The 20,065-nt window shown below is 44.8% G+C and overlaps 1 protein-coding gene across 7 annotated transcripts in view; it reads right to left on the bottom strand.

Annotated features, from left to right (window-relative positions):
* Positions 1–20,065, bottom strand: part of LOC135517186 (dmX-like protein 1) — a 54,344-nt gene that overhangs the window by 27,585 nt on the left and 6,694 nt on the right. For all 7 annotated transcript variants that reach the window (XM_064941301.1, XM_064941722.1, XM_064941470.1 and 4 more), the window contains exons 4-20: positions 15,537–15,614; positions 15,290–15,368; positions 14,861–14,996; positions 14,679–14,745; positions 14,362–14,540; positions 14,072–14,279; positions 13,361–13,532; positions 11,435–11,614; positions 10,429–10,664; positions 4,328–5,015; positions 4,104–4,225; positions 3,888–3,977; positions 3,223–3,322; positions 2,993–3,112; positions 2,656–2,877; positions 439–2,142; positions 161–271 (exon numbers count right to left, since the gene is read on the bottom strand). In XM_064941301.1, the coding sequence (XP_064797373.1) occupies positions 161–271; positions 439–2,142; positions 2,656–2,877; positions 2,993–3,112; positions 3,223–3,322; positions 3,888–3,977; positions 4,104–4,225; positions 4,328–5,015; positions 10,429–10,664; positions 11,435–11,614; positions 13,361–13,532; positions 14,072–14,279; positions 14,362–14,540; positions 14,679–14,745; positions 14,861–14,996; positions 15,290–15,368; positions 15,537–15,614 (4,492 nt within the window). The remainder of the gene's footprint in view (positions 1–160; positions 272–438; positions 2,143–2,655; positions 2,878–2,992; positions 3,113–3,222; positions 3,323–3,887; positions 3,978–4,103; positions 4,226–4,327; positions 5,016–10,428; positions 10,665–11,434; positions 11,615–13,360; positions 13,533–14,071; positions 14,280–14,361; positions 14,541–14,678; positions 14,746–14,860; positions 14,997–15,289; positions 15,369–15,536; positions 15,615–20,065) is intronic.

The raw sequence follows: 20,065 nt of genomic DNA, 5'->3' as shown, positions 1-20,065 counted from the left end.
TTAAATGTATTTTTTTACAAAAATAAATAGGCTAATCAGCATAGGTCAGCCATGCAGGAATTAAACCCACAAGTCTAGTGTTGCAACAAGAATCATGTTCTAGCCATCTGAACCTCAGTGGGCTGCTGTGCTCAGTTGTGTTGAGTTCAGCCCTGCCTACCTTGGCGAAGCAGCTGAGCGCGATGGGCAGGAGGCAGGGTGGTCAGCAGGAACGTATGAAGCCTCACAGCCAACAGGAACTTCAGACCGCACTCATCCAAAGTCTCACCACCTAGTCAATGGAAAGAACATGACCATCTGCAGTACTCCTCCTCACAGGCCTTCTACTAGAATAAAACAAATACACCTCCTTTTTTCATAGTAGTCTATTGAACAACATTTTGTAAGGAGAAGGACTATAAAAGGACAGTTTGTGTTGGGTTAAATGAGATACAGTACCTTTTCCCCTGCTCTGGCTCTCCCGGATGTCAGTGCTTGTGGTGGCGATGGTGTCAGCCAGGGCCATGAGGGACATCTGCTCCATGCGGGTCAGGCCCGGCAGGCTGGAGTGGAGCAGGTGGCTGGACAGAACCTGGGCGTGCTCTGGCCCAAAGAAGGTGGGGCTATATTGAGACAGGTCTATGACCTTAGCACCGCCGTCCTCCTGGTCGCTGTCCATATGCTCCAGGTCGTCCACACCCACCCCGCTGCTCTGGAAGAGCTCATCGTAGACGTCCGTCTGACTGGACCCGTGGCCACTGTCTCCACTCAAGCTGGCCACCTTGTCCTTGGGCTTGGGGGAGCAGTCCTCGTCGGCCGCCAGCAGCGCGTACAGGGGCAGGGGAGGGATGGAGTCAATCTCTGTGTAGTCCGAGCTCTTGCCCTTGCTGAAGAGCTTGGGGTCTCTGGAGGTGCTGCCGCCGGCGCTGATGGTACGCGAGCGGAGACGCTTGTCTTGGTTGGTGCCGTTGTCTTTGAGGGCCACAATCTCCCCGGCAATGCATTTGACGAGGTGGGAGAGGATGGCCTTGGCCCGCCGGACCTTCCCCAGGTCCATGAGCTCCAGCAGCTGTACCGGGTGGTACTGGGGCAGGGTGGGGAACAGGTGGTGTGCCGCCTCAAACAGCCCGTAGTCCTCCATCTCCGCAGGCAGGTCGTACACTGTCCTCTTCCCACTCAGCTTCTGGGCCAGGCTGGTCATGGACCTGGTCAAGTTCTTCTTGGGAGGAACGGGGTTCAGGCCCTCCTCATGGCTCTGTTTCATTGCAGCCAGGAGAGATGACACGCTGCCCATGTCTGTGGTGGTGGTGTTCGAGGCCGTGGACTTGGCCAGGGCCGGGGGCTGCCACTGGGAGTACACGTGCATCTCACAGTCCATGCCCACCACCAGGATGCCGTCTCTCACCCAGGACAGGGAGACGGGGATGGGCAGGGAGCCTTCCACGGAGGAGACCAGGTCCACGGAGCGCAGGAGGACCAGGCGGGAAGAGCTCTGCTCCCTGGGGCCCTCAGACAGGCCCAGTTCAGGAGGTTTGCCAGAGAGTAGGCCATACATGTAGAGTTTGGAACCAATCCCCACAGTAAGAATGTGGGAGCCGTCCTCCCTGGAGACCCAGTCCAGGTGGACCAGACTCTTACCAGAGGTCCCCAGGCAGTCGTTATTGGGCAGATAGATGTCCAGGTCATTATTCTCCACATTCAGGTCCTTGACGCCACTCTCCATGTTATTGTTGTTGTTACCAGTGGGAGTGGAGGCATCCAGGACGAGGGTCTGCTCTAGCACCCAGTGGGAGCCACCTGTGGACTCACACTGGAATAACCCAACATGGACCAGTGGTTCCCTGACACCCTGCTGAGGGTTAGGGCTCAGGTGGTTAGGGCTCAGGTGAGGGCTAGGGTTGTGTCGGTAGGCCACTGCAATGCGGCTGGTGTGACAACAGCTGACCGTGACTGGTCTGCCTGACACGGTCACGGCACTGCTGTTGCCCAGCCCCTCCTCCACCAATAGAGGCCATTCCTCCCAGGTGTACGTCAGCTCCTTGGTGTCTGGCTCCACTGCAGCCACCCTGCACCTCCAGAACCTCACCTTCCCATCTGAACAGGAAGTGGCCAGGAGATAGGGAGCGCCACCTGCCGGCTGCAGGGAGGACGCGCTCAGATGACCTGGAACAAGAACAATCATTTGTTAGTTAGTTTAGCCATACTTCCTGGGTAGGCTTGTACACTTACGGCGGCAGGTAGCCTAGTGGTTAGAGCGTTGGGCCAGTAACCGAAAGGATGGTGGATCGAATCCCCGAGCTGACAAGGTAAAAATCTGTCTTCTGCCCCTGAACGAGGCACTGTTCCTAGGCCATCATTGTCAATAAGAATTTATTCTTAACTGACTTGCCTAGTTAAGTTTTTTTTAAGACATAAACTCAATACAATTGACTTAAGCTATATCTATACTGAAATAACACTTTGATGCCAGCAAAGTAACAAAGATGCATCCACCCCCTAAAACCTTTCCAAACAAAGGGCTGTTAATGATCTCTTATCCAATTTCAGTTGAACTGGTTCCATTCTATAGAATTAGCCAACTTTGTGAGTTGATTACATTCCTGTGGAAGAACAAACAGGATTGTCCCATTATACAGGAGAGGAGGGCAGTGTGACTGTGGTTCAGTTCCCTCTCACCTGCTGAGGGCGTGACACTGATCACCTCAACACCATCTGGAAGAGCTAGCTCCTGGCTGTACAACCTGTGAGTGGCCAGGGTGAGGCGACTGGCACTCTGCAGGTTGGACGTCCAAGGCTTGTTCTTCTGGGCCGAGGGGGAGCTGAATGTCTCAAAGCTAAAGGAGCTGTTCATTGGCGACGAGGTCATATTCTCCTTTTCAGGCTGAGCGCCGGTCTCATCTGTAAAGACACATAAAAACAAATATGTTTTTTTAGAGCCAGGTTAAAGCTGGCTGGCTGGCACACAATGCCCAACAATGCTATAACATAGAAATGGATCCTTGAGGTCACACACCCATAGTGATTTGGCCAGCTGCCAGTTGCAGGTGCCACATATGCAGGAAAGACCTGCCAGTCTGGGTAAACTCTACCACCACCAGGAAGAAGCGGGCGGAGAAGCTTGGCTGGCTGGAGGCTGCAGGAGCAAAAACAAAAACAAACACAAGGACACGTACATCACACTGAATGAGATGGCCTGGAGAGTAAAGTGAAGGTTATATTAGTGAGTGTCTCCCCTGATCCTACCAGTCTCTATCGCGGGAGCTTCCTGAGTGGCTTCTCTCCGCTCACTGCCCAGAATCAGATCCTCTTCAAACACATGCAGCAGCTGAGTCTCCTTTCCCTGCTGTAGAACACACATTTCGCATTTATATTTTTTTGTCATTTAGCAAGATGCTCTTATCCAGAGCGACTTATAGTAGTGAGTGCATACATTTTTATACTTTTTCCAGTTGGTAGAGCACCATGCTCTACCAACTGAGCTAGACAGGACACACAATAGGACAGGATATACTTTGTCACCGAGGGGAAAAGTGTCTTGAACAATTAAAGAGTGTGCTCCTGGTTCCATACATAAATACATAGAATCTAACCATGCATAATCATCATCATAATACACACACACACACAAAGTGAATTATTTCATGCCAAGGCCAGGCTGTGACTTGGTGGTAGCTCCGCATGATTTAAGGCCTACTGGCTAGGCTACAGTGTAAAACACCTACGGCATGGCTGACCTTTTCATTAAGATGGCAAGAAGCCATTAAACAATGTGTTAAATAGAATTCAGTCATGTATTGAATATTGGATTGCGCTTACTATGCCTAGCAAACCCCAATCATGGTGCTGAAAAAGGTCAGTGAAAATCTGTGTGCACTCAATATTTCCTTCTCCCATAAACTTATACTTACGAAGTCAGTAATGGCATCGAGCTCGATGATACAACCTGGTTTAGCAGTCGATTGCTGGCTGATGATGTTAAAAACTTTCCCGACATATTTCTGAGACAAAGAAAAAAAGATATATATATATTTGTAAATGTTTAGATATCGAGAATAGTGAGGGTAAGTCAAAATTATGTCGATCTGAGATATTAAAAAAAGACATTGTGCTGGTGGTCGACTTACTGAAATATCTGGGTTGGAGAGCTCACTGAGTAGTTTCTTGGCTTCAATAACAGCCTGATAAAGCCTCAGCGAGTGACCGTCACTGGCCACGAAGCAGGCACTGGGAGAGTTGCAGTAGACACCTGCAGTAGAGAAGAAAACTATTGCAACAAGCCACCTGCTGACAGATATTGTAGCTACCAGAGTTTTCAAAGGTAAATCCCACTGACGGTCTCCTTCCTTACCAAGGCAGTTGCTGGGGATAAGTGTGGGCAGCCAGGCTACATTGGAGAAGGCGGAGGAGTGGAGAGAGTTGATCCTGGCCAGCTCAGACACCCCTCCAGAGAAGGACAGAGGTCCCACTGGATCCACCCTCCACAGAATGAGCTCGCTGTAGATGGCGTTGGGGTCCTGCGACACAGCGCCCAGGGACACCCGGCTGGGCCCGCCCCCAAAGGGTTGAGAAAGGGTGGTCGAGGGGGCGGGGACACTGTCCACGTCGGGGGTGCGCAGAGCATTGTGGTGTGAGGTGGTGAGCAACAGGGGCAGCAGGGAGTGGCAGGCCAGGTCGTTGAGGTGGAAGCGGTGGCCGCAGTAGCGTGACTTGTGGGACACGCTGAGCACAGTGGAGAAGGCCGACTCCTCTGCGAAGCTGACCGCCCACTGGTTGAGGGAGCCATCGGAGTGCGTGGAGATCATGAGCACGTTGGGGGTGAAGATGCTGAGGCGTAGGCTGCTGGAGTAGGAGGTCGCCTTGCTCTGGCCGTAGGGAATCAGCACCGACGAAGAATGTGGCAGGCCGGCAGGCCGTTGGCGGCCATGTTGGATGGCTAGGTCCACGTTCTTGTTACAGGCGTACATGACCACGCTGCGGCTCAGGGAGTTGGCGTCGCCCGTGGGGAAGGCCACAGGAATCCGGGACACAAAGGACACCTGTCACGGGACAACGGAGACATGATTGGTCAGTTGGTGCTGCTTCACTTCTTCACCAAAGATAATTAGCATATTATTATGCATTACGCTTTGACATTTTTATCAAATGAAGGCAGCCAGCCCTAATAAATGTCATTGAGATTCCATCAGCAGCGTTGACTGCCGGATCAAAAGAGGTCCAACCATTATACTGCAGATAAACGCATTTCCAATTTCAAATCATGTCAGACTTAATTATAATATAATTAACACAGCGTCAGTGAGAATCCATTAAAATGTAAGCTGTACAACGCAACTGTCAAAATGATTAGTTTCTTGGAGACAGCTAATGTTGTTTTCAAGTAGTAGCACGTTGATTTATGTTAATATTCCACGTATTAAAATAAGCAAAAAAGAAACAAAAATGAAAGTCAGACAGACCACATAACACAGTGCCTACAGAAAGTATTCATACCCCTTGACTTATTCCACATTTCGTTGTGTTACAGCCTGAATTCAAAATGGGTTAAATCAATCTGTTCTCACCCATCTTCACACAATATGACAAAGTGAAAACAGTTTTTTTTTTTTTTTTTTAATGTTTGCACATTTGTTGAAAATGAAATTCAGAAATATCTCATTTACATAAATATTCACACCCCTTTGCTGACACCAAATTGAGCTCAGGTGCATCCGATCTCCTTAGATCATCCTTGAGATGTCACTACAACTTGATTTGAGTCCAGCTGTGGCCAATTCAATTATTTGGACATGATTTAGAAAAGAAACACACCCGTCTATATAAAATTTCCAACAGTTGACAGTGCATTACAGAGCAGTGCATTTGTTGTCTGAAGAAATAGCTTTGAATTTTACATCTTGTCTCATACAATCATTGGTTCCTGTAGATGCTGGGTAGAGATATGAAGGGAAGACCGTCATGACCCCCTTTTCAAAACTTTTGTCAGAACGCCCAGAATATGTTCTATATGTTAAGATAGGAGACGGTGCCAGTCACATACAGGAACCAACCCTATGAACCATGCCCGTGAAGCTTGTTTGTATAGCCGTAAATAAGAGAACCTACGGGACTGCCCCGACAGAGCTCCTGGCAGACTTCAGACTGGTACTTTAGGGACTGAGTGTCCCTGTGTTGGATTTCCACAACAATCTGGAGTCAACGAAACAGGATGACTGATTCTGCCTGTGGAGCATTCTAGTGAGGGTCTGCAAGGAAAACCGGTGGGGCATTTTATGAAACGTGAGGGAAATTCCCGTCTGACCAAAAGATGAGGACCCGCCCAGACCCATACTGCGAGCTGCCCAGGAGGAGACACATCTGCAAATAATTGAGGGACAGAGAGTTTTTCGACCTATAACCTTAGTGAGGGGGTTCCATCCACCACTGCCCATCGTAGCCTGGGACTACTAGTAATAGCACAGGGTGTTGTTTTATATCTATGGCAAGTAGAAGTCTATAGGCATTTCTGAGAATTGTCCATGTGATCTGGGACCACTGTACCATAGTTTCTGGGAGGCTAGAGAACCGTTGAAGATACATATGGTGCACAGGATGCAGATGGGGTGGTGTGGATATAAATACCTAAATTGTTTGATAACGTTATACAGGGATTCTGTGTGATGTGAAGATATAGAAGGAGAGAATACTAAACTGAGCAACAACAAAAAAACATCCTCACTGTCAACTGCTTTTATTTTCAGCAAACTTAACTTGTGTAAATATTTGTATGAACATAACAAGATTCAAGAACAGACAAACTGAACAATTTCCACAGAAATGTGACTAAAAGAATTTGAATAATGTGTCCCTGAACAAAGGGGGTGTCAAAAGTAACAGTCAGTATCTGCTGACACCAGCTGCATTAAGAACTGCAGTGCGTCGCCTTTGATATATTATCGAATATATATTTTAAAAACAACCTGAGGATTGATTATAAAAAACATTTGACATGTTTCTGTGGACATTATTTGGAATATACGTCTGCGTTGTCGTGACCGCGCTTTCCTGTGGATTTCTGAACATAATGCAACAAACAAACGTAGGTATTTTGGGTATAAAAATAATCTTTATGGAACAAAAGGAACACTGTATATCCAATTTATTATTTTATTGCAGTGGTCACCAACCGGAATTCCTAGTCGATTACCACACATTTAAAAAAAATTTTTTTTAACCCTTTTCTCCCCAATTTCATGGTAGTTAGTCTTGTCCATCGCTGCAACTCCTGTACGGACTTGGGGGAGGCAAAGGTCGAGTGCCGTGCGTCCCCCGAAAACAAGACCCTGCCAAGCCGCATTGCTTTTGACATACTGCTCGCTTAACCAGGAAGCCTGGTGACCGTGTCAGCATGCATGCGCCCGGCCTGCCACAGGAGTCACTAGAGCGCGATGGGACAAGGACATCCAGGCTTGCCAAACCCTCCCCGGACTACGCTGGGCCGATTGTGCGCCGCCTCATGGGTCTCCCGTTCGGGGCCGGCTGCAACACAGCTCGGGATCGAACCCAGCAGCACCACTCGGGAGGCCTCACCACACATTTCTGTAGAAAAGCCCACAATAAAGTCTTGCGCTTCTTTTGTTTTGTATTGCGCCGTTGGCGGAAGGTGCCCTTGATTCAGAAGCCCTGTGCACCGGTTAGGCAAAGTGTTCCCGTTCTGATCTATTTCATTTGCCTGAAAATATTTTTTAAAATCTGCCTACCCAGCAGACTAGGAGATCTGTGGCTAAATCGAGGACATCTACTGCGCTGGCCAATCGGATAGCTCCAAATCACCATGCCTATAGCTTCCATGACCCCGGCCACAGTAAACTTTGATATTCATCTACATTAGATTTCATAACTTTATAAAAGACCAGAGAGAATGTCAAAGAATTCCTGCAAAGAGCTGCTGTTTTTGTTTCTCTTTTATTCAACACCATTACAAAACATCTCTACTTCCACTCGCGCTGCAATGAACGAGTAGCTAAGTGTATCTATAGCCCGGTGTTCTTTATTATTAGCAGCTTGTTGTGTCTATTTTAATATCAAGGAATTTCACTTTCTCTGGTCATAGGAACAACATGAATTTGTGTATGATTTGGATGCGGTGCGACTCGAGTTTAGCCGCCAGGTGGAAGACTGCGTCCCCTCTCTATGGTCCCTCCGCTGAGACTAATATATAGTGTTCAAAACTACTGGGAACTGGGAAATCTCAGACTTCAGTGGGTTCAACACAACTAGGAACTTTGGAGAAAAAAAAAACAAGATCCGACTTGGAAGAATCTTATTGAACGGTCATCCAACTCGGAATTCAAAGTCGGAAACTTGGGCATCTTTCCAGAGCTCAGACCTGAAGATCACTGACATGACTTGATGTTCTTTTTTCACAGTTGTCTTGAAAGCACCATGACCATCAGATGCAGGTACCATCAGTCCAGTAAAATAAAAAGCTAATTATTTACATTTTTGCTCAGCTGTGCCTCGCAAGTGCTACACTAAGTGATCTATTTTGTTACCAAAGCTCGAGATTTGAAATATAATATGGTCTGAGAAGAAAAATATTGAAAGGCCAGGCATACAGACAATATGCTGTGAATGTATTAGGCCTGCTGCACAAACCTAATTCCTCCAAAACTGTTTGTATTAGGTTAATCTAAAATAAATGTAGTCATGTTTTAAAAGAAATTCTGAGCGGTAGTTCACGGCTTGCTTTTTGACTGCATAAGTGATCTTGACTCAGAAAAGGTTGTTCTATTGTGAAGCAGAAACCATAGAAATGTCAGTTATGCAACTTTACTGATACTTTTATGACAGGGTAGGTCAATCCATCAAATATCACATGCAGTTTGATCACATACAGTGCCTACGGAAAGCATTCAGAGTCCTTTTTCCACATGACTTTTTGTTACGTTACACCCTTATTCTAAAATGTATTAAATAGATTTTCCCCTCACCAATCTTAAAAACAAAATACCCCATTATGTTATATTAAAAACAGATAATTTATTACGAATAAAAACTGAAATATTACATTTACATACACCACTGTTCAAAAGTTTGGGTTCACTTAGAAATGTCCATGTTTTTGAAAGAAAAGCAAAAATCTTTGTCCATCAAAATAACATAAAATTGATCAGAAATACAGTGTAGACATTGTTAATGTTGTAAACGACTATTGTAGCTGGAAACGGATGATTTTTAATGGAATATCTACAGCAGCCCATTATCAGTAACCATCACTCCTGTGTTCCAATGGCACGTTGTGTTAGCTAATCCAAGTTTATCATTTTAAAAGGCTAATTGATCATTAGAAAACCCTTTTGCAATTATGTTAGCACAGCTGAAAACTGTTGTTCTGATTAAAGAAGCAATACAACTGGCCTTCTTTAGACTAGTTGAGTATCTGGAGCATCAGCACTTATGGGTTCGATTACAGACTCAAAATGGCCAGAAACAAGGAACGTTCTTCTGAAACTCGTCAGTCTATTCTTGTTCTGAGAAATGAAGGCTATTCCACGCGAGAAATTGCCAAGAAACGGAAGATCTCGTACAACGCTGTGTACTACTCCCTTCACAGAACAGTGCAAGCTGGCTGTAACCAGAATAGAAAGAAGAGTGGGAGGCCCCGGTGCACAACTGAGCAAGAGGACAAGTACATTAGTGTCTAGTTTGAGAAAGACGCCTCACAAGTCTTCAACTGGCAGCTTCATTAAATAGTACCAGCAAAACACCAGTCTCAACATCAATAGTGAAGAGGCGACTCCGGGATGCTGGCCTTCTAGGCAGAGTTGCACAGAAAAAGCCATCTCTCAGACTGGCCAATAAAAATAAAAGATTAAGATGGGCAAAAGAACAGAAACTAGAAAGAGGAACTCCCCGGGCGTCCCGGAGTCACCTTTTCACTGTTGACGTTGAGATAAATACTTGTGTTCTTGGGGACCTTCTATGCTGCAGACATTTTTTGGTACCTTTCTCCGGATCTGTGCCTTGACACAATCCTGTCTCGGAGCTCTTCAGACAATTCCTTGACCTCATGGCTTGGTTTTTGCACTGTCAACTGTGGGACCTTATATAGACAGGTGTATGTGCCTTTCCAAATCATGTCCAATCAACTCAATTTACCACAGGTGGACTCCAACTTGCAGAAACATCTCAAGGATGATCAATGGAAACAAGATACATCTGAGCTCAATTTCAAATATCATAGCAAAGGGTCTGCATACTTATGTAAATAAGGTATCTTGAAAAAAGTGTTTTTACTTTGTCATTATGGGGAATTGAAGGGGGAATTTAAAAAAAAATCAATTTTAGAATAAGACTAATGTAACAATGTGGAAAAAGTCAAGGGGTCTGAATACTTGCCGAAGGCACTGTATTGTGATGCAAAACAACAGAAATGTCAGTTAGGTTGCTTTACTGATGAAGATAACATACCTGGACCTGCCGGAACATGCCGGGCTGGTATTCATCCAGCCAGTCCACATGCCACACCAGCAGAGAGCCATCCATGGGGTGGATACTGAACAGCATATCTGCCCCTCTGTTCCAGTCCTCCAGTAGCACCTCTACCTGGTGCTCCACCGCTGCAGCAGGCAGCTGGGTGGACGCCACATCGGGTCCTCCCTCTGCCGCTCGCCTAGAAGCCTCCTCTACCTCCTCATAGTCAAGCTCTGGGAGACAGACCGACAGGAGAGCTCATTACCAAAGACCTTTCATTTCTATATTAAAGCGGCAATCAGCAGGTGAAACAATAAAGCGATCTCCCCAACCATTTCGTTTAACAGCTGAGGGATAGGGCTGGAGAAATGTAACCACTCAAATTCATAGAGCTACGGATGTAAGGGCTGACCATCCATGACAAAATTACAGTTTTAACCATGTTTTGTGACTATATAGTGTTTCTTTACATTTACTTTGTTTACAAACAGTGGAGTAAAACAAGCTTTTATATTGGGTTCTGATGAGGTACGACAATTGAACTAAGCTTATGAGGCAGTTAAACAATATGTCATATTGTTCAAGAAACAGTGGGTACGTTTCATTAACTCCAAATCGGATGAAGCAACTGCAGATTGCCTCTTTAAAAAAAGTGTATTATATTGCTCTATGACTTTTTATTTTATGACATGTTGTGCAATCTGGTAAAGTGTGAGAATGAAATAATTTAGGCCACGTCTCAATTCCCTCCATTCCATGGAGGTCCGGGTGATTAAGGGTTTTTGTTCCACCCTTATTTGATGGATGAATTAAGGTCACTAATTAGTAAGGATCTCGAGGACAAGGGTTGCCTACCCCTGGTGTATTCACTAAGAAGCAAACCTAAGAAAACAGCTAAAACTCTGAGGTACTAACATGAACTTGTCCAATTAAAAAAAGCATTTTCCGTTGCAAAAACATTATGTCCTAATAAATCCACCCCTGCGCTCTACCTAGTACCTACCCTCCTGGGAGTTTTCCGAGTGGTTCTGCTCCACACTGCCTCTGAGCTGCTGCAGGAACACCTCCATGGCCAGGGTGAGAAGCAGCTCCTTGTTGTTGAGCCAGTGCACGGTGAAGGGCCCGCCAGGCTCCTCGTCATCTCCCCCACACAGCGACGTGATAGAGGGCAGCAGGGGGATATCTGCTCCAAACAACACACCCATACTGGATCACTTAACTGGTGTACAGTCATTTGTGCACACAGTTGGTCCTTGTTGCAGAGCCCTGCATTACCCTGGGACTCCCATAATCCCACAGTCGGAATGTTTCATGCTGCGGGGCAGGCAGCGGACGATCAGAAAGACAAATTCAGGATGAAAATATAATTTTATTTCTGCAAATGATTTAATAATGGCCGTGTCGCCGTTTAAAAGCACTGCGATCCGTTATAAAACCACTTATCATACGAATCCCTCTCAGTCATTCTGGCTCCTCTCCTCTGAGGCTCGTTACACAACTGGCTCACGCCTGCTTCAAACAGTAGTGGTGGAAAATATATCTATCTTTTTTATCTGATGTGACTGAGTTTGTGGCCACTTGTGATGAATTATAAAAAGCAATTATCAGCTTGCAGTTCTCAATGGAAAGTATGTTGTTAATCATTTTCTACAGGTAATGAAATAATGGCTATTATGATCAGGCACTAGTAAGCCTATCAATAGCCTATTTGTTGCCTTTCCATTTGCTTACTGACAGTTTGAATTGAGATGATTGGAATTGGAAGTTTACAAGGTGAACAGGGACATTCTGGGACTTTCCAACCAGCAAATGTCTTGTGCATTCATTGCACATTATAATGCATAAGATAGAGGTTTTGAAGATGTGTAATTTTAACATTGCGGGACTGGGTACAGGAGCTGGAAGAGATTTGGCGGGAGCAGGTGGGATGTCAGCAAAAAAACCTGTAGTATGAAATCGTGCAATTCTCTACCTGGTTGTTCTTGGGTAGGTCACATTATCCCTAAATATGTGTGATGATCAGTAGAGTTGGGAATTGCCAGGGACCTCACGATACAATATTTTCTAGAGCCCGACCGATGAGGTATTTTTGGTCCGATATCGATTCCGATTTTTTTTGGGGGGGGAGGACAAATCGTACCCCTACCAATATATCTGCCAATATACTGTTTCATAGTGGGGCAATGAAAACGTGTAATTTAGAATTCTACTGAATTGGCATCCAAAAGAGCAATTGTCCATGAACTATGCTTAAAAATGTCGATTTCATACATTGTGACAATGACATCATGAATACGGCCGCAATTGTTCAGATAAACATGAAAAATTCCCTTTTTCCATCCCATTTATTGAATATCGTTTAACGGTTGAATTATCGTCCGATACTGCTATATCGTCCGATAATGTCAGTGAACCGATGTCACAATACTTAGGTGCCGATATGATTGTATACGTATTGCGATCCAATACTGTGATTTTATTGCGATTCCATGGTCCAAACACTGCTCACAATATGTCGGCTGCAGAGGGAAGCGAGAGCCATGAGAAAGTTTTGATCAGTCATGGAAATAAAAGTGTGGGAAACATATTAGCTCCCCATTTAAAAAAAGATGGAGTACAAGCTATGAAGGAAAAATACTGGTATTTTGGTGCAGGTACAGCCTAATAATATCACAATGTTGTCAAAACGATACAATATATTGCCAAAAATAATATCCCAATATGTAACTGTATCAACTCCACCCTCCATCACTAACGGTCAGTTAGATGGGCTTATAATATTGACTCTTAGGCATAACCTCTGCATTGTCATTCTTATGAATGAAGTACAGAAGGGGTTTACGACAGGCTCTGTTATCCTAAAATCAACTGTTAAGCAATGTAAACATCCTTGAATTAATGCCACTGAACCACTGTTTGTGTGCAGTACCTGTGGCAGGGTTGATGCTGGCAGCAATGTGGAAGTGGCAGAGAGCGTTGGCATGGGGCACGCTGTTGGTCTTGTGGTTGTGGTGACTGTTCTGCTGGGTCGGGAGGTGGCCGGTTAGGGAGGGCTGGGCCACACCTCTCAAGGGGGCTCTCCACGACTCCTGCAGATTCAACTGAAGCAACAAAAGAGCTCCTAAGTAGGGATCTCGCTCTCATATGCTTTGGAAAACCAGACCGGAACTAAAATAGTACCTCTGATATCTCAGTCAGTGATGTTAATGAATAACTCAGCAATGTTAGCAGACTTTCCTCTGGGCATTGAATATACATTTGCATATCTATTTTTCCTGCAATGTAATTTATCCCTTGCTCCTCAATATTTTCTGGCAAGATGCATAACCATGTAATGACAGTCGTCCAATAAGGAAAAGTTCTTTACACAACTAAAGTGAAGGCAATGCATCTGATCATATAACTAGTTACTAGAGCACCGCAACAAAAAACTAAATACATTTGTCCGCAAAATGAACAGACGTGCTTTAAATCAACGGATGTACTGTATAGAAACAATTTATTTTTGTGTGATCTTGTCAAGGGCTGCGAAGCCTAGAAAACGAGCTTTCTGCCAGATATCCTTTTAGCTCTAAGCCTGTTATGCTCTCTTAACTTCTCACCAGCCTGATTGACTATGCGGTGGAAACATTCTTCCTACCTCCAGGGAATTCCTGTCCTGTGTTTTGATACGAGGGGGAGTCTTCTTGCTGCTTGACGATTTCAGTGAGTCGCTGCTCTGTCCGTTATTATTAACGTGACTGAGCATGTGTCCGGACAGCAAGCTGTCACTGGGAAGCAGGGTCTCGGCCCACAGGCGACACACACTGTCCTTACAGCATGTCAGTAGAACATTGCACACTGAACCCCTGGAGGGAAAAACACAAGACGACAACTCCATCAGGTCAGGTATGGAGAAACATATTCTAAAGCCTTAACGATGGGCCTTACCGTGGCATGTACTTGCTGGTCTTCCTCCAGGAGAAGCCTGTTACAGTGCGTGGGTGTGCCAGGTAGACAAAAGAGAAGTCGAGCTCGCCCTGAGCGCTGTGCTCCGGTGGGGTGAACAGCTTGGTCACGCCAGACTGCCATTTGCTCGTGCCGTACCACACTTTGACCAGACAGTCGTCCTGAAAACAACGGCATCACTGGGAGTTAGCAAACGAAGGGTTACCTGGCTGTTGTTAGAATGCATTTCTCTGTAAGGTCTTTAAAAAAAAAAAAGGAACATCTTTATGCCGCATGAATGGACACCAAAGGCCACCCACCTGTCCGGCAGTAGCAAAGAATTCTCCATCTGGAGAGAACTTCATGAGCTGAATTGGGGAGGCGGTTCTAAGATGAGGGAGACACAACAATACATCAGATGGATCCATGAGAATATTTTTTTTATTTTGTCCTCTCCTTCTAAACAGGCTACATTAGGACTATTTCATAGTGCAGTTCTTACTTGCAGTGCCAGATACACCTCCAGGGACACTGAGGGTCACCAATTGTCATGTCTGTCTGTTCCCCTGCCTCATCAAAACCATCGCTGATATTGGACCACAGCTGCAGGCTAGCGGACCCAGTTAAGAGACGAGTGCCTGTGTGCAAAATATAAAACAAAAATCAAACAAATGGAGAGAGAAGATTATTTTTAAAGAACACAGGACGTTTTAATTTGCAAAAGATAGTATCAAGAGCCGTGTGTAATCTTAACGTGGATCCATAAAGCTTATTACAGAGCAGTGATACGATCAAGAGCAGTGTGTGGGTTTCTTGTTTTTTCTCACACTATTCAACTGTTACTATGCACCTGTAACAAAAGATAGCTCAGATGTTCGAGTGCCTTTTGAATTTGGAAAGATACCAAATATACATAGAATAATGGATTTACCTGTGGGGTCCCAGGCTAGGTTACGCACTATGGACTGCAAAACAAACTGTCCACTCTTCTGCCACTGGTAGCTCAGTTCCTGTCAGAACACAAGCATTCAAATGATCAAATCCAAATTGTTAATACCAAGTCATTAGGAACGATAAATTAATCATTTCCTCACATATTATTTGTATCAGAAAGTTACACTGCAGTGCAGTCAGTAAGAATCAATTACTATTAGAGAATCAATACAATTAGCACTTACTGCTGATGTCCTGTCCTTCTGGTTCATGAGCTGAACCGGCTCAAAGACACAGACAATACTTCCATAGGAAGCTGCAACCTGTCCGCAGCAATTGAAGAGAAGGGACATTTTATTCAATGTGAAGGATTGACCTTCTCACTCTCATTATACCGTAACGAGTACCAAGCACAATACTTGTGACTTTTGAAAGGACTGTGAGCTGCAGCCTCATGGTTAGAGTGAAGATGATTAAAAGATGCGAATACTGCAATTACGACTTAAGATAGTTGTGGTAATAGCATCCTCACAAACTGTAAATAACCACATGAATTATAAAACATTTCTTGGCAACCTTAGAAACGTAACGTCATTTTACTGTAGCCCTTTAACACCTGTATGGGTTGAATATAATAGATTAAAAGACACGGATACATTTTTAAACTGGAATGAAATGGCTGTACAGTAACATGCTTTATATGACACCAGAGCTCTGGCTCTGCGGTTCACGTCGGTGAATGGGTTTTGACTGACTGATGTCCAGAACTTGGGTGACAAGCCAATCCCTCCCACTAATTGGGCAACTTCTGCAAATGTTTTGCTGTCTGAGGGAGGTAAATGCTATAAATTAACAGGCCTATTTATACTGAACAAAAATATCAAACGCAACATGTAAAGTGTTGGTCCCATATTTCATGAGCTGAAATAAAAGATCACAGAAATGTTCCAAAAAGCTTATTTCGCTCAAACTTTGTGCACAAATTTGTTTACATCCCTGTGAGTGAGCAGTTCTCCTTTGCCAAGATAATCCAGTCACCTGACAGGCATGGCATATCAAAAAGCTGATTAAACAGCGCGATCATTACACAGCTGCACTTTTTAATTGGCATGCTGACTGCAGGAATGTCCACCAGACCTGTTGCCAAATAATTTAGTGTTCATTTCTGTAACCAAAGCTGCCTCAGATGTCGTTATAGAGAATTTGGTTGTACGTCCAACCAGCCTCACAACTGCAGACCACGTAAGCCCAGGACCTCCACATCCGGCTTCTCCACCTGTTCACCGGACGTGCTACCTGTCCCAGACCTGCTGTTTTCAACTCTCTAGAGACAGCATGAGTGGTAGAGATACTCTTAATGATCGGCTATGAAAAGCCAACTGACATTTACTCCTGAGGTGCTGACTTGCTGCACCCTCGACAACTACTGTGATTATTATGATTTGACCATGCTGGTCATTTATGAACATTTGAACATCTTGGCAATGTTCTGTTATAATCTCCACCCGGCACAGCCAGAAGAGGACTGGCCACCCCTCATAGCCTGGTTCCGCTCTAGGTTTCTTCCTAGGTTTTGGCCTTTCTCGGGAGTTTTTCCTAGCCCCCGTGCTTCTACACCTGCATTGCTTGCTGTTTGGGGTTTTAGGCTGGGTTTCTGTACAGCACTTTGAGATATCAGCTGATGTACGAAAGGCTATATAAATACATTTGATTTGATGAAACTGGGTTTGCACAACCAAAGGATTTCTGCACAAACTGTCTCAGGGAAGCTCATCTGCGTGCTCGTCATCCTCACCAGGATCTTGACCTGGCTGCAGTTTGGCTCCGTAGTCGACTTCAGTGGCCACTGACACACTGGAGAAGTGTGCTCTTCACGGATGAATCTCGGTTTGAACTGTACCGGGCAGATGGCAGACAGCGTGTATGGCGTCATGTGGGTGAGAGGTTTGCGGATGTCAATATTGTGAATAGAGTGCCCCATGGTGGCGGTGGGGTTATGGTATGGGCAGGCATACAATGCATTCGTAAAGTATTCAGACCCCTTGACTTTTTCCACATTGCTACATTATAGCCTTACTCTAAAATGGATTCAATTATTTTTTCCCCCTCTACACACAATACCCCATAACGACAAAGTAAAAACAGGTTTAGAAATGTTTGCTTATTAAAAATAAAAACCAAATACCTTAAGTATTCAGACCCTTTGCTATGACTCGAAATTAAGCTCAGATGCATCTATTTTCCATTGATCATCCTTGAGATGTTTCTACAACTTGATTAGAGTCCACCTGTGTTAAATTCAATTGATTGGACATGATTTAGAAAGGCACACACACCTGCCTATATAAAGGGCCCACAGTAAACAGTGTAAAAACGATGCCATAAGGTCGAAGGAATTTTCCAGTTGAGCTCCGAGACAGGTTTATGTCGAGACACAGACCTAGGGAAGTGTACCCAAAAATGTCTGCAGCATTGAAGGTCCCGAAGAAGACAGTGGCCTCCATCATTCTTAAATGGAAGAAGTTTGGAACCACCAAGACTCTTCCTAGAGCAATCGGAGGAGAAGGACCTTGGTCAGGGAGGTGACCAAGAATCCGATGGTCACAGAGTTCCTCTGTGGAGATGGTTTTCCTTCTGGAAGGTTCTCCCATCTCTGTAGCACTCCACCAAATCATGCCTTTATGGTGGAGTGGCCTGAAGAAAGCCACTCTTCAGTAAAAGACATGACAGCCCTCTTGGAGTTTGCCAAAAGGTACCTAAAGACTCCCAGACCATGAGAAACAAGATTCTCTGGTCTGATGAAACCAAGATTGCACTCTTTGGCCTGAATGCCAAGAGTCATGTCTGGAAGAAAACTGGCACCATCCCTAAAGTCAAAAATGGTCAAGGCAGCATCATGCTATGGGGGATGTTTTTCAGCGGCAGGGATTGGGAGACTAGTCAGGATCAAGGGAAAGATGAACAGAGCAAAGTACAGAGAGATCCTTGATGAAAACCTGCTCCAGAGCGCTCAGTACCTCAGGCTGGGGTGAAGGTTCACCTTCGAAAAGGACAATGAATCTAAGCACACAGCCAAGACAAAGCCGGAGAGGCTTTAGGACAAGTCTTTGAATGTTCTTGAGAGGCCCAGCCAGAGCCCGGAATTGAACCCGATCGAACGTCTCTGGAGAGACCTCAAATTCCTGTGCAGCGACGCTCCCCATCCAACCTGACAGAGATTGAGAGGATCTGCAGAGAAGAATGGGAGAAACTCCCCAAATACAGGTGTGCCAAGCTTGTAGTTTCATACATAAGACTCTAGGCTGTAATCGCTGCAAAAGGTCCTTCTAGTGGTTAGAGTGTTGGGCCAGTAACCAGAAGGTTTCTGGATCGAATCCCCGAGCTGAGAAGGTAAAAATCTGCCGTTCTGCTCCTGAGCAAGGCAGTTAACCCACTGTTCCCCAGGCGACGAAGAGGTGAATGTCGATTAAGGCCCCCCCCCCCATCTCTGATTTCCCTTTCAACAAAGTACGGGTCTGAATATGGGTCTGAATACTTAAATGTGTATGTTTCAGTTCTTGCTTCGTCATTATAGGGTATTGTGTGTAGATTGATGAGAAATAAGGCTGTAAAGTAACAAAATGTGGAAAAAGTCCAGGCGGCTGAATACTTCGAATGCACTGTAAGGAACACAATTGCATTTTATTGGTGGCAATTTGAATGCACAGAGATGCCGTGATGAGATGCTTTCAGCCCATTGTCATGGCATGAATCTGCCAGTATCACCTCATGTTTCAGTATAATAATGCATGACCCCATGTCTCAAGGATCAGTACACAATTCCTGGAGGCTGAAAATGTCCCAGTTCTTCCATGGCCTGCATACTCAACAGACATGTCTACCATTGAGCCTGTTTGGAATGATCTGGATCTATGTGTACGACAGCGTGTTCCAGTTCCCGCCAATATCCAGCAACTTTGCACAGCCATTGAAGAGGAGTGGGACAACATTCCACAGGCCACAATCAACAGCCTGATCAACTCTATACAAAGGAGATGTTGTGCTGCAGGAGGCAAATAGTGGTGACACCAGATACTCACTGGTTTTCTGATCCACGAATCTACCTTTTTACAAATCTATATTCCCAGTCGTGAAATCCATAGATTAGGGCCTAATGAATTTATTTACATTTTATTATTATTTTATTTAACTAGGCAAGTCAGTGAAGAACAAATTCTTATTTACAATGACGGCCTAGGAACAGTGGGTTAACTGCCTTGTTCAGGGGCAGAACGACAGATTTTTACCTTGTCAGCTTCGATCTAGCAACCTTTGGGTTACAGGCCCAACGCTCTAACCACTAGGCTACCTGAATGGTTTTCTTATGTAAACGGTGTATTTTGAAAAATTAGACATTTAGGATTATAATAAATACCCCGATGATGTCATACAAGCAAGCCAAAACCTGTGAGTCCAAAAGTGCACATTTCCACATGATAAAATATACAGTGTCAGTTTATAATCACGATGTTTGATGTACATTTACAAGGGTTGTTCTGAGCCAAATTAGTCTGTCTATTATTAAGAAAATTCACCATGGCACACGCTAGTGTTATCATGATACCAGAATTTTGACTTCCATATCAATACCAGGTTTAGTATCATGATACTAAATATCAAAGCGATACCAGAAAAAAAGACTACATATTAGCCAGTCACAGAATGGCACTTGATCCAGCCAGATAAACTCAACTACAGCTCTGTTAAATCGTTAGTTCAATATCATTACATTTGA

Source organism: Oncorhynchus masou, chromosome 1, assembly GCF_036934945.1.
Source record: "Oncorhynchus masou masou isolate Uvic2021 chromosome 1, UVic_Omas_1.1, whole genome shotgun sequence".
NCBI lineage: Eukaryota > Metazoa > Chordata > Actinopteri > Salmoniformes > Salmonidae > Oncorhynchus > Oncorhynchus masou.
This window is presented reverse-complemented; position numbering and strand designations above follow the sequence as displayed.